At 32.6% G+C, this 13,673-nt stretch overlaps 3 protein-coding genes across 4 annotated transcripts; all 3 read right to left on the bottom strand.

Moving 5' to 3' along the window:
- Window positions 1-319: 319 nt before the first annotated feature.
- Window positions 320-2,997, bottom strand: LOC113872489 (BSD domain-containing protein 1-A-like). 2 transcript variants are annotated; one of them, XM_027510081.1, is made up of 2 exons: window positions 1,347-2,997; window positions 320-785 (listed from the first exon to the last, which is right to left on the bottom strand). In XM_027510081.1, exon 1 carries the CDS (start codon window positions 2,844-2,846, stop codon window positions 1,389-1,391), a length of 1,458 nt encoding a protein of 485 aa, XP_027365882.1. In that variant the 5' UTR covers window positions 2,847-2,997; the 3' UTR covers window positions 320-785; window positions 1,347-1,388. The 2 variants fall into 2 exon arrangements, with proteins under 2 accessions (XP_027365882.1, XP_027365881.1); XM_027510080.1 differs by having other exon boundaries at window positions 320-479; window positions 1,349-2,997.
- A 1,228-nt stretch (window positions 2,998-4,225) lies between these two features.
- LOC113873477 (probable galacturonosyltransferase-like 4) lies at window positions 4,226-5,191 on the bottom strand. The gene has a single exon (XM_027511608.1). It carries the CDS (start codon window positions 5,069-5,071, stop codon window positions 4,226-4,228), a length of 846 nt encoding a protein of 281 aa, XP_027367409.1. The 5' UTR covers window positions 5,072-5,191.
- Window positions 5,192-7,416: 2,225 nt separating this feature from the next.
- Window positions 7,417-10,389, bottom strand: LOC113872667 (auxin-binding protein T85). Its single transcript, XM_027510392.1, has 5 exons — window positions 10,171-10,389; window positions 9,902-10,008; window positions 9,048-9,251; window positions 8,019-8,086; window positions 7,417-7,664 (listed from the first exon to the last, which is right to left on the bottom strand). Exons 1-5 carry the CDS (start codon window positions 10,265-10,267, stop codon window positions 7,559-7,561), a joined length of 582 nt encoding a protein of 193 aa, XP_027366193.1. The 5' UTR covers window positions 10,268-10,389; the 3' UTR covers window positions 7,417-7,558.
- Between the last annotated feature and the right edge of the window lie 3,284 nt (window positions 10,390-13,673).

The raw sequence follows: 13,673 nt of genomic DNA, 5'->3' as shown, positions 1-13,673 counted from the left end.
CATAGAACGTAAAAACCTAAAAAGCGGGTGTTTATACTTTTTATTTGGTTTAGCTTATCTTTGTTTATCAAATGGTCTCAACCAATCAATTAACACGACAAAAGCAATGGAAGTAGGCCCCTAGTTCAATTCAAGTCTACAATTTTGTTAAAACAAGTGAATCAAATTGAACCACAAAAGAAAAACCCTGCAGATCTGAGTTCGAGATAGCGTCCAATCAATTAGAGAATGTAAATGGGACATTGCGAAATTAGATTGATCTATATATTTCGGGAGGCAAGATTTCTCCGGTATATATTGGAAAATAATTATTTCCATCTCGATTGACACATTTACAGATACCAGGAGGTTGGAAAAGAGAACAAAGGCTAGCTTCAAGCATTTTTAGATTCCTTAATACAATAACTTTTGAAAGGGTACTTACACAGTATAGGACGGAAATGTGAACCACATTTCCTTTGCCTGCTTTAATGACACACCTGTAAGAAAACGAGAATTTCATTTCACAGTCCCTGCTGAGTCAATAATCACACAAGATTTCAGCTTCGTAAAAACGAACCAAAAGAAAACTATATAGCGTACAAAAATGCAAAATCATCAAATGTCTATTGGGGAAATCCATCAAACTATCTGTGTAATAGAAATATACACAACTATATCAGTTTAACATATTCCTCACAGCGCACCACAAGTGATGCTGTCAGATTACACACTTTCTGCCAGAAGACTGAAGAGTAAGGAATCTGCTTTGAACTTTGACCATAAGAACCATAGACATGTAATACCTACAATTCATATTGATGTTTTGAGTAACTAGAATTTCAAATGCAACTGAAGCTCACGAAATATGCTATTAGCAATTCAACATAATATATCGAGCTTCAAGATTGAGTTAGCATGCCCAAATTATACTCAATGCGTGCCTTATGCATGCAGATAGTTCATTATTATATTATTTGATGCAATATGAAACGTTGCTTGATGACATTGTTCGAGAAACCAAATCTCTAAAACAAATTATATACTAGATGGAACTGCGGCCAATTGGTTTCAAAATGGATGCAAAATAGAATGATGGATTTACTGGTCATTCATAATTAGAATTGATTCATAAGTTATCAAATAAAAGGACGAGGTGGATAGAACAGCATTTATTAACTATATCTGACAAAGATTATATATTGATGTATATCCAAAATAAGTAACAATAAATGAGTCGTGATGCTAATATAGTAACAGTTACATTTCATGCATTATAGGGATGGAATAGATGGCAACATTACTTCTATCACAATTTCTAAAATTATAAAAACAATGGCAAATTTCTCGGTCAAAAGGACACTTACACATATATTTCTATTGAGAAATCAGAACAGAATCATCAAATGTTAAGCCTTAGCAGGCTCATCATCATCTTCAATGTCCCAACTCAAGTCTTCCTCTTCTTCCGCAGCACTAAGGCGCTTCCGTAAATCAACTTTGCTTGTGCTACTACTATGAGTTGCTTTCTTTTCATCAATACTGCTAAGATCCTCAATATCATCCCACTCAAGATCCTCCTCATTTGACGAGTGCTGAGTTTCTGCCACCAAAGACTCGTTATTTTTACCCAGATATTTACCATCACCAGCCTCCCTTTCCCTTATCACCTTCTCATCACATTCAGCTGCAGAATCATTCTTTTTCAATGCATCATCGACCTGTAACTTGGATGCCTTATCAACACCGGACTCTGCAGCAGTTTCCTTACTTCCCCCACCCATCTCATGAACAACTTCAGATTTCTCAACTTGTTTTTCCTCAACAGACTTATCCATCTTGTTGCCAACTTCCTCAGTTTGCAATAAATTGTCACTCTTTTCAACCTTAGACCCCTCTTCACCATAATGCTGCACCTTTTCCTCATTCAGTCTCTTTGTTTCTCCCTCATTGCCACCAATATGCAACTGAGTATCCATCCTTTTAACCACATTTTCACCCCCACCCTCCTTATTGATCATAAGCTCAGGTTTAGTTTCACCATCATACTCCTCCTCCTCCTCATCATCATCATCATCATCATCTTCATCTTCAACATCCCAACTCAATTCCTCTTCCTTGGAAATTCGCCTCACAAGCCTAGCCCTAACATCTTCAGCTTTCTTGAGCCTATAAACCTTATAATAATACCTAGACCAGAACGTTTCATGATCAACAATGTTTGGAACAACCCTTTTATAAACACTCTCCATAGCATCATTCTCTCTGAAATATCCCTCCATTTCCTCACTTTTCCCATCCAACGAAAACCCTAATTTCCACTCATTGAACTCACTCAAATCCTCTGGCTCCTCGGAGTAAGTGCTAACATCACCCTGAATAGCACGAACCTGAGCCTCGAACCTACTGTACCGCTTCGAATCCGAGCTCTTTCCGCTAACGCGTTTGCGATTGCTGCTTCCGTTATCGGAATCAGAATCGAGATCGCCAGCGAGGATAGCATCCTTACCTTGAGATATGATCTGAGCCGTTCCTTTGACGACGGTGTTTCCAAACTCGTCGATGGCGTGACCCACTGTCCCGAGAGAACCATGCGCCACCTCAATCTCCTTCTTCAAACCCGTGCCGAATTCTTGCAGATCGCGACGGTAAGTCTCGATTATGGATTCCGATTTCTCCGTCAAGGTTTTGAACAGGCCCCCGAAGTTCCAACCGTCGCCGCCACCGGAATCGCCGGTGGTGGATAGGGGTTTCGTTGGCGAGGAGGACTCTGGATCCGGGTCTTTGTTATGGGCCGCATTGTTGGATTCGGATTCGGGTTGGAGAGGATCCGGGTCGTCTAAGAAAACGGATTTGAAGAAATTCATGAGGAGAGGATAGAACGCAGAAGCTTGGGAGATTGGAGTGATTAGTGTGTAAGGAGTACAAGTGAAAACCGATTTTGAAGCTTAAATATTTTTGTTTTAAATTTGAATACTACAGTGCAAAAGATAAATTCCGATCCGAGATTCATTACGTCTTTTCAAATTGCAAAAATATCATTATTTCGAATTTATATTCATATATTCTGTTTTCAGCTTTCTATTGTATAAAATTTTCAAATTGATTCCATTTATCAATGTGTTATTAGACATTGTTCATTTTAACAAGTAGACGAAGATAAGGAGATTAAAAAATGTCGTCAAGAAACATTTTGCTAGGGAGATGAAGGATAACCCCCTATTTTTCTCTTGTAAAGAACAAAATTAGCTTATGATTTATATATATAATGTAAATTTATTCTTAATTTAAAGCATTTGTGTTTAAAAAATAAATGTGATATGATAATATTAAATCTATAAATTTTTGTCACTTTAATAAATTTATAAGAGCCTAGGACTTTCTTTCGTTCATAAAAAATAGAGAAATATTTCTTTTAAGAAATTGCATTAGAAGGTACTGAACGGAGTTTTCAGATGCCACAACAAAAAATCAAATAAGATCTGAATTGATATTTTAAAATTTATTATTTTCAACCATGTTTCATTATATTTTTCTTTTTACATGCCATGAAACATTGGACGGTCCTAAAACAAAAACAAGCAGTAACTAAAAAAGATCTAAAAGGTGTGTGTACGAAACTATTTTTGCTATTTTGACGGGTATCAGCATTAAAAATTTAGATGACAACTTGATTATAAGGTTTTAAATATGATTATGGCTTTGCGTGGATGTTTTATGGGAAGACAATCACTGTAAACTTGAAGCAGATTCAGTCAAAAATGTGAAATGAAACGGCAGATATCTTTTAACAGCAATTGAGCTGAAAAAAGAATGTACAAAAATCTACCAAGATATTAAAGACAGAATTAAAATTCATAAATATCATTTTCAAGGACACTTAAATTTGGACGAGGTTCATTGATCAGGCTACCAGTCACCGTTGCAAATGATACCATCATCCACAACCAATGCCCAAGGAATGTTCTTTTTCAACCCAGAAAATATATAAAAAGAGAGACACATAAACGACCCCACTCCAACACAGTATTCTCCTTGCTTTCAGGATTCCCTTAAACCAAGACTTTTGGAGTCAAAGCCTGGTTTTCTTCCCTTTTCTTCCACACCAAACTGCCAAAAACCATATATTGTAACACTTGCAACCAAGTCTTATCAAACTACTTAAGCAATCTGTTCTTCATTCTCCCTTCCCCCCCCCCCCCTCCCCCCGACCCCACTCCTCCTCCCCCATTCACCTTGTTCATTTTCATTCTTCCAAAGAATGAGTACTTGGACGATAGAGATCATAGGGTGCCCATAGATGATCAACAGAACAAGGCCTCCTTGAATCCAACCTCAACCAAGGTTTACCCTTTCCACTCCAATGCAACAAACTAATAGGCCCAGGATGCAGATTCCTACATTTTCCTTCAAGGTTGTCCCCTCCTAACCCATGTTGATTCCACCTATGATCCACACTCTTCAATTCCCCAGCCAAAACCAGCAGAAAAGGAGGCAAAGATCCCAAGTGGTAAATCCTCTTTTGCTTCTGCACTGCCATCCAATCCTCCACCTTTTGGGTATATTTTCCTTCCCTCCATTTTTCCACGTCCATCACCATAACCCCCGTGTTAAAATAACAAGGATTCCGACCCTCGAATGTTCTAGAAAGTTCTGGATCAGACCAGAACAAGTCCGTGAAATACGCAGTGAAATTTGCATGGCAATATTCTGGTGCAGCCAATACCTTGCCTTCCAAGTCAACCTCCCAAAGATTTGCAATGTCATCAACAACGACAATGTCAGAGTCTAGGTATATCACTCGCTTGACATAACCTGGGAGAAGGTCAGAAAGGTAGATTCTTGCGTAGTTTAGAGGTTGGTCCAATGCTTGGCGAATGGATTTTGAGATTTTCCCGCGTACCCTATTAGATTCAAAGCGGTAGATCTTGAACTTGAGGTAAGGGAAGGTGGACCTGATGCTAAGGAACACCTGCGGCTCGAACCTGGCCCAAAGGAAATGGAACTCAACGTTTTCTGGGCATGTGGAATGTTGAAGAACGGAGAGAACAGCAGCCATGGTGCCCCTTAGATAGTTCGAGTCTAATGTCATGGAAATGTGGATCCTTTCACGGTTGCATGTGTTCCCATTGCGAAATTCTGGTGCTTCCCTGAAGAAAGGGACATCTGGGACGGGTTTTCGAATCACTTCAAGGTGGATATTTGTAGTAGTAGTTGTAGCAGCAACGACATGATGGTGATTGATAAGAATAAAGAAGATAAAGAAAGACAGGAGGCCAAGGAATGGGGAGGAATATGGTGGTGGGTTCCCAAAGGCCATCCTGTCTTTTTATGTTAATGTTGGTAAAAGGGTTTCAAGCAGCCAAAGGAGGTGAAAGAGTTGGAGCCATATTCTTATTACATGCGCCGGTTGAAGGGTTTTTGGAGGGAGCATAATTAGAAATTATGGTTAATGGAGATAAAGGTGGTTGGTGGGATTGTAGGGAAGAGAATAATCCTCGGAGGATATAATATAAAAGGCTCTCTAGCTACTGTCAACCTTGGTTCTATTATTTTTTCCTATTTGGTACTGTCCCAAAATCTTTGTACAAAAAGAATTCCCTTTTTTTTTAAGAGATTTTCTATATCCTTTCCTTATTCTCTGCCTACATAGGCGGGAAGTGCTGATTATAAGCTTTCCTACCGTGAGTATGTGTTTGCCTGTCATATTTTGGTCTATTATTTGTGAATTATAGCTTTTCTCATTAATGGGAAATGCATGTTGTAGTCTTGTTTCGAAGACGACAAATTAATTATCATTTTTTTGGTTTTATTTCCGTTCACTTTGGTCTTGATAAATAAATTAAATCCTAAATAAGGGCATTGTGCTTTCATATGTGTCTTTGTTATCAACTATATATTAAGAATTTCAGAATATTTCTTTATATTATAGTCAAATCTAAAATGTTAACTGCTGCGCTGCCTAAGCTTTTTTTTTTTTTTTTTTTTTTTTATAACTGCCTTAAATTGCCCTCGACAAATTGTGTCGTGTATATCACAATGTGTTAATTAGGTGATTTTTTTAAGTTGCTACTAAAATTTGACTTTATTTCAAGTATTCTTTCATATGTTAATTCAGTAATGGTCAAAATATAACCTACGGATTTACAACTTCCCACCTTCAGATGTTCTTTCATTTGTGCCTCCTTATCATCTCGACATTTGGTTCCGAAAATTTAGATAATTTGTTTGTTTACCTTAAAAATTGAGCAACCAAGTGAAAATATATGCCACTAATGAGATTGGAGATAATTTGCAGTTTAGATGCAGTTGTTTTGATGTTTTCTTTAATGAAGACGGTATCTAGTTATATATCATAACTCCCGTTTTGGATTCAATCTCTTGTGATTCTTTATCAGTGGAGTGTCATATGACTTGTATATGTGTCTCTTTAACAAAACGTAGGACGAGAGGTAGCTGATTTTACGCAACTATGATATCTTTGATGACAAAGAATTTTTTATTTTTTTTGGGCTGTCCCAAATTGTTCGCACAGCTTTTTATTGGCAATGCACCATGTTACTTTTGAGTGGAAGAATGCATGAACTGAAGCAGACACATTTTTTCTACTTGCTGTGATAAAACAACCAATTCTATTGTTCTAGTCTCTTCTGTCTAGAAGTAGTCCACATAGAATATGGTTATTTTGATGTTTAGAACTATATTGATATGCACTGTTTCTGGAATGTTGTTGCAGTGCTAGATTGAACAAAACGGTATGGAAAGGGAAATTTTTTTGTGATTAGTACTACAGCTTACAAAGATAAGGCCAAACAACTTCTTGCTCCCTGATCGTGATTTTATATGTATTCAAATAACCTCATATGAGGGACAATAAAATTCACTTGACCAGGATTTCGTGTTATATATTATGATTGCTTAAATTTTATGAGCATTGTGTTCTGCTGTCTGACTCGGTCACTAATGGTTTTCAGACTCAGTTGAGGTCAAATGTTTAAAGTCCCACCTCATTTAATGAAGATAGGTGAACAGCATTTTTTTTTTCTTTCTTTTTGGTCTGCATCAGAGAAGTGTTTTCTTTCTTTCAACCAAAAACACCATTGCCAAATGTACGATGTTTCTGTAATGGATTCATATGGATTGAGGAACATATTGAACCCGAGGCTACCACGGTAATCGAACCAGTCTGATCCATTAGTTTTGAGGCCCAAGCCTTGAAGAAAAATTCTCTCTGTGAAATGCACTCACTCTTTCGAAGGTTTGGCGCTTGAATGATTGTTGGATGCATTTAGATCCAGTATCCGATGGACTAAGAAAAAGCTGTATGAGTACCAAACGTTGCTACGCAATCCCATCCCTTTTGAATAGTCTTGTTTGTTTTTTCTTTGGCATAATCATCGAGACCAGATTGTTGCAAAATTTTAGAAAAGGGTAAAGTATTCGAGTCTTCATCAAACAAATAGAGATATAAGACTAAACAATATGAAACTGTCTTAACAATTTTGAATTTCAAGTAAAGAAAATACTTTACAGCGACAGAAAAATCTCAGGAATATAATGTGTAAACCATAACAACAAATCATAGTTCATCTTTTAGGGGTTCTTGATAACATATCTCATCCCAGTAATAGGGAAATTTCAATTTCGCTGCAGTGTGAGGCATGGACCAGTCCTCATATATAAACCTAATCAATAACCAAACATTCATATTCATAGTGAGTAATTAGAAAGATGGGGGTTGGGCAGGGGAAGGACAAACCATGCAAAGAAATAAAGATGTTTGCATCACTAGTGGAAAATGAAACAACATAATCAGTGGAGAGTGAAAAGCCAAGTTTAATTATAATTTATACAAACATTTTTGGGGATTCCATCTACTGAGTTACTTAGAAATAAGAATGCATTTACATTAATCAATATGAAGAAAGAGCTTCAGCAGTTTGGCATGTTTGAAAGAGCCAACACAAGCACTAGAGTTACCACTATCAACTAGTTAGTTAAGTACAAAACCTAAAGAGAATGGTAACAGAAGCACATACAGTTTAACTGGTGGACGAGATATTATAACAAGCACTTGTAAATCCTCGTGCTCATTGGTGTTCCAAAGCTGCAATGCAGATTCTCTATAGTTATTAAAAAATCCACAGAAAACCAGAAGACCTTGAATGATCATTAATATCAAAGAACAAGTAGAAAATGAATTAACCTAGCAAAAGAAAGGTACATCATTCATTGGCTAATGCCTAATGCTCTTTGCAATGTTTACATATTTTCAATTTTATTGGGCATGTGTGATGTATCCTGCTTTTCATCAATTAGAACACAAGCAAGAGTAGAATATGAACAACCAAGATGGAACTAAGAAGTTCTAACTTCTAACAAACTCCCAAGTTACTTCATTTCATCTACTAGCACTTCTTTGGACATCATTTGACAAAGAAAACAGATCTAACCAAAACTTGTACTCTTGCAGTCAGCTGACGTGTTACAGTTTGCAGTTGGCAAGGTGAGGCCAGCTCTACATGCCAGCTTATTATGCTGTCTAAAGTAAAAGTCTAAACTTCAAACAGCATGATGTTGTCTCCCAACCCTAAAAAGTACAACTGTTGGCAAAACTTATGACACACATTATAAACTTCCTATATCAAGTCACCATTCCCATAAAAAACAATGTCAATGCACTATTTATAGCCATAAATGCCAAGTTTTACATATCCAAATTTCATACACTGTCCGCGACACCTTCTCTCTCCCTTTATCAATGTCTTGATCTGTTGAAAACATATATCTCCATACTTAATGCTGATGTTAAAAATTGTTTATTTCTGTTGAGATCACGTGATCAACGTGAAATACGTGAAAAAGTTGACACTTTTGATACATTCCAAATTGTATGACCGTATTGTTGGTGTGCATAGGCACATCACATGCATCAAAAGGATCACCTTAAACTAATCATATATATATATATATATTCACAAGATTAGTTCATAAGACATAATTCTCAATTCTTTTTCCAAAACCAAATTAAGCTGGAGAAATCTCACAGTTTGCCTTCAATAGTTTACCTGATGAGCATCGTTAAGAGGGATATGAAATGTGCTATTTGGAAAGATAAAGTGCTCCTGTGGCTCTCCAGGATATTTTCCATGTGAATTTGATGCAAGATAAAGAGTACCACTCCCTTTGAGAACAATAAAAACTTCTTCACAGGAATGCCTATGAATTGGGGTGTGTGTTCCAGGTGAAAATGTTTGTAGCCATACTTCAACCTGTTTCAGAAAAGTTTGAAAAGATGATAATTTACGACCGTATTGAACTACCATTGACCATGCAGATGGCAGCCAAACAGGATTCAATACCTTAGACTGAGCAGTTTTGGACTATGAATTATACTACTAAAGAGCAACCTCTTTTTTAACTAGAAAAAAAAAAAGTTTATCAACAGCAAGCTTTCTGTTCCAATAAATAAAAGGGCAAACCCTTCTTCACATTTACTAATGGAAACCTATCATTCAAGACAATTCGGCAGTATGTTTACTTAATATTGATATGAGTAAATACCCATTTTAGTCCCTTGAGCATCAATCGCTTTAGACCAAACTTTACAAAAATCTTACTTTAGTCCTCAATTTTATACCCACTTTAGACCTTTTTTACTTTATTTTTCATTGTTTTTTAATCAAAGAATATTAAAATGAATGCCGTTTTTTAGAGTCAGAAATTGAAATGAGATTTTTGTAAAATAAGAGACTAAAGTCATCATCGCTTACAATTTGAATGACTAAAGTAAGTATTTACTCTTATTATTTTAGTAAAGCTTCATTTTAAAATTGGCGTATGATATTGTGTCAAATAAAATGATGAACTTAAAAATGTGTACAAAGTGAAAGAAAATGCACATAAAAATTAAATTTGATACCTCTTTCAGTCCATGCATTAATGAACCTGCAACAGTTAAGTGAGATAGACCTGCCCTACCGTAGTTATCCTGAGGAATCTCACTGATATTTCTCACCAGCGGTAACCCTACATATTTGTAGATTCACAAAATTAACCCAAACAAAATGGAAATCATCACTAGCCATCTCAAACAAACATCTAAAGAAATAAATGAAGATGGAGAAAAGGAAAATGCCAATAAAGAGGAGAAAAAACGTCGATGGAAAAGGAAAAGGCATAGAAGCTAACCAGTTAAAGAGCATGGAGAAGAAGCGAGAGCGAGTGCAGAGATTGCCAAGAGACAGAGCAACAATGTCGCCATCGTTCTCGCACAACTTTCTACCATCTTCTAACAATTTCTGCCCATGACGTTGTGCCCACCACAAAATGCAAGGACACTGAGTCTAATGCTTTGTTCCCAAGTCAAGTGTGGAGAGGAAATAAATAAAATAAAATATTAAATTCATTCTAACCAGAAAATATTTTTGTACCACTGCTTTGGACATATTTTAGATTTTTTATATTTAAAATGTATTTTAAAGATATATTGTATATAAAAATATAATATAACATCACAGGTTACATTGTTTTTTAACGATTTGAACGTTAAAACTTGTTTGATCGGTGTTAATGAATATTTGTGTCAAGGATCTAAGAGTAAATTTCTTTTATCATAAAATATTATAATATACTCTTGTCATAGTGTTTTATTATATTTATACCCGCATTTTTTAATAAAAAATATTGATTAATCTCTTAATTAACGTTTTTAACGTGAAATTCTTTTCCCTGTAACTTTGAGGTAAAGCTTTTTTATTTGATTAAAAAAACAAATGGAAGTAATCATGTTAAAAGCTTTTACAATTTTTAATATAATTGAAATACTAATTACTTGCTTATATTTAATTACTTTAAATAAAATACATGCACACTACTGATTAATTGCTTATATTCTAGACATAATTTTATTTAACTTTTACATTTTATTTTAAAACTCATTCTTTTAATTGTGCCACTGATCAAAGAATAGCACTTGTGTGTATGTTTTTTTTTAAGTATTGTTTTATTGGGGATGATAATAAAATTTACATTTATTGAGTACGTGAATAAAAATAAGTTAGGTTGGATTGGATTGGGTAAAATTTATTTAATAATTTTAAAGTATAAATTTAACTTATTATTTATTATAAATTTTTTATTAAATCTGACATTTTTAAAGTTTGTTATGATTTATCAATCTTTTTAATGATTTTTTTCATATTAAAATTTTTAAGGAGTCATTTAGTTTTTTATAAATATATTATTAATTAAATTCAATTATTATTAATCACTTATAAATAGAAGTACAATAGAAGTAAATAAAATTATTTTATTACTTTCAAATATATAAAATATTTTGTTAACCTCAAAATAGAAACAATAATAATAAAAAATAATAAGTAAGTAATAAGATGGTAAATAAGACAAACTAATAATCAACATAATCAAACAAATATAAATAAGTTACATGCATATAATATAAATTAGTTAAGAGTGATATAAAATATTATAACAAATATTACTCTCTTAAAAGTACACAGAAGGCACACTCTTTAGCTCAAATAAATAAAATTTTAATTTTAATTTAATTTTTTTAAAATTTAATTTATGTAATATAATATTGTACTTTTTATATAAATTTATTTAATATATCATTATAAATTTAGTAAGTTTTAAATAGTTCATTATAATAATTAAGGAAAGTTGATTTGAATGGTAAAAAACTTAATATCGCTTAATTTCTGTCGTTTTAGTCAATGACTTTCATTTTTGTTGTTTATTTTAATCTCTAAACACAAAAACTCTCAGTTATCACAAATTGTATCATTTTAAAGGGTTGAAAAACAACATTGTTCTAAAAAAATTTTGAAGTACCCTAATTGCCCAAACATTTGAGGTTTTTCAAATTTCTAATTTACAATCTCTCTGACTTTGACTTGCCATACTCCTTGATACACAACTTAGTTTTTAATTTTTAAATTTTATTTGTGCAAATTTGAACTTTGAAACTATGTGCGTGTTTGAATTTTTAGACGACATAGCAAGAAAGACTATAAAAATTCAAGAAGCAGCCAAAAAAAAAAATGCTAAACAACACTTTTAAGCCTTGTAACCAGCAAAGTTGCAAGTTAAAAAACTGCTTCATATGATATTGCTCCAATCAATGAAAAAAAGCAAAGTCAAGTTTTCAAATAACATAAAGAGGTTGTAATATTTTAATTGGAGATAACATATTCTTCTTCTTTTGAGTATTACAAACTCCAATCTAAATATTTATAGTGCCAAACACAATTACAAAGATTGATTTTGGTGAGATCATGCAAAATTTTTTAAGATTTTTCTTAAAAACAAAAAGAGTTTTAACAGTTTACTTTTTTAGTCTTTAAAAAGGATGTTATTTTTTGTCAACTAAACTTATAGCATGACACTTAAGCTGACATGTCAACTTTTTATTATTGTTTGTTAATAGAATTTACGTGTTTAAAGATTAAAATAAAAATAAAGATGGACTAAAATGTCAAACACAAATTTTTTCAAAAATTAAAATAAAAGTTTAGTTGTATTTAAATTATGTAAATTTTATCAATTTAATAATTTTATAAATATTTAAAATTGAATGATAAAATTCATAAAATGTATTTTTTATTAAAAAATAATTGAAAAAAATATTTTTCAAAAATTAATATTTAATGTTATATGATTCCAACTCATTGAATTTAATATATCAAATAATACACAAAATTGTATTAATTGAATTTGAGTCTAAATATCGTTAAATGCATGATTAACGATTAAAAATGTTTATTTAAATAGAATACCGCCACTAAAATCAGGGTAATTATCGCCATAGCAAAATATGTTATTATAATTAATTTTTATTTCTTCCGTGGCAAGAAACCATATGTGAATGGAACTCACAAATGGGACAAAGCCAAGTTGACTTATTTATCAGATTTTTTTTGTTCCCTTTTATTTGAAGCCAAGTTTTATTTAACAGGTGATTCCGGCATATTCTCTGTCATTTCAATAAGTTAAGATTTACAATCACATGCTTATTTCACACATACTACGTGACTGTTTCCTAAATAGAAAAAAATAAAATAGAATATAAAATTAAATAAATTTAACTCTAAATAAATACTTATAGTTAATTCAAATAAACAAGCAAGTAAAAATAATAGCCTGGATTTACAGAAAAAAAAACCGATTAAAATAGATTGAAAATTCATATGAGAGCAAGTAACTGAACTTCTTGTTTGGATGGTGTAAGCTTTTGTTTTTTATAACAGAATTTTTTTATTAAGATTGATGTTAAAATATATTTAGAAAATGGAGGTAAATGTATTTTTTTTAAAATTTACTAAAAAATTAAATTTTTATCACATCTTTTGATATTATTTTTTAATAACCTTTAAATACTTTTTAAAATAGGCATTATTTTAAAAAAGTGTACGTTTATTTTCCTAAAAAAATAATTTTTTTATTTAGTGCTACATTTATTTATTTAGAGAATTTTTTTTTATTTATCTATTTAAAAAAAATTAAAATACTGCAAGTTGGTATTATTTAATTAATATAATTTTCTCATTAAAAATATTTGTATTATTTAATAATTTTAAAATATTTTTATATAAAATTTAATAATAAATAAGTTTAAAAAATAATTTCAATAAATTAACTAAATTATTTAATTTGCATAACTTTTATTCAGA

This window comes from Abrus precatorius, unplaced genomic scaffold, assembly GCF_003935025.1.
Source record: "Abrus precatorius isolate BTA unplaced genomic scaffold, Abrus_2018 Scaffold7, whole genome shotgun sequence".
NCBI lineage: Eukaryota > Viridiplantae > Streptophyta > Magnoliopsida > Fabales > Fabaceae > Abrus > Abrus precatorius.
The sequence above is the reverse complement of the archived record's forward strand: the minus strand, read 5'-3'. Positions and strand labels throughout refer to the sequence as shown.

Excerpts from the sequence above, each read along its gene's own strand:
- LOC113872489 (XM_027510081.1), bottom strand. The coding sequence starts at position 2,846 with ATGAATTTCTTCAAATCCGTTTTCTTAGACGACCCGGATCCTCTCCAA.
- LOC113873477 (XM_027511608.1), bottom strand. The coding sequence starts at position 5,071 with ATGACATTAGACTCGAACTATCTAAGGGGCACCATGGCTGCTGTTCTC.
- LOC113872667 (XM_027510392.1), bottom strand. The coding sequence starts at position 10,267 with ATGGTAGAAAGTTGTGCGAGAACGATGGCGACATTGTTGCTCTGTCTC. Across the intron at positions 8,087-9,047 it reads CTCTTAACGATGCTCATCAG|CTTTGGAACACCAATGAGCA; the intron begins GTAAACTATTGA and ends TCTGCATTGCAG. Across the intron at positions 7,665-8,018 it reads TCTCGTCCACCAGTTAAACT|GTTTATATATGAGGACTGGT; the intron begins GTATGTGCTTCT and ends GTTATTGATTAG.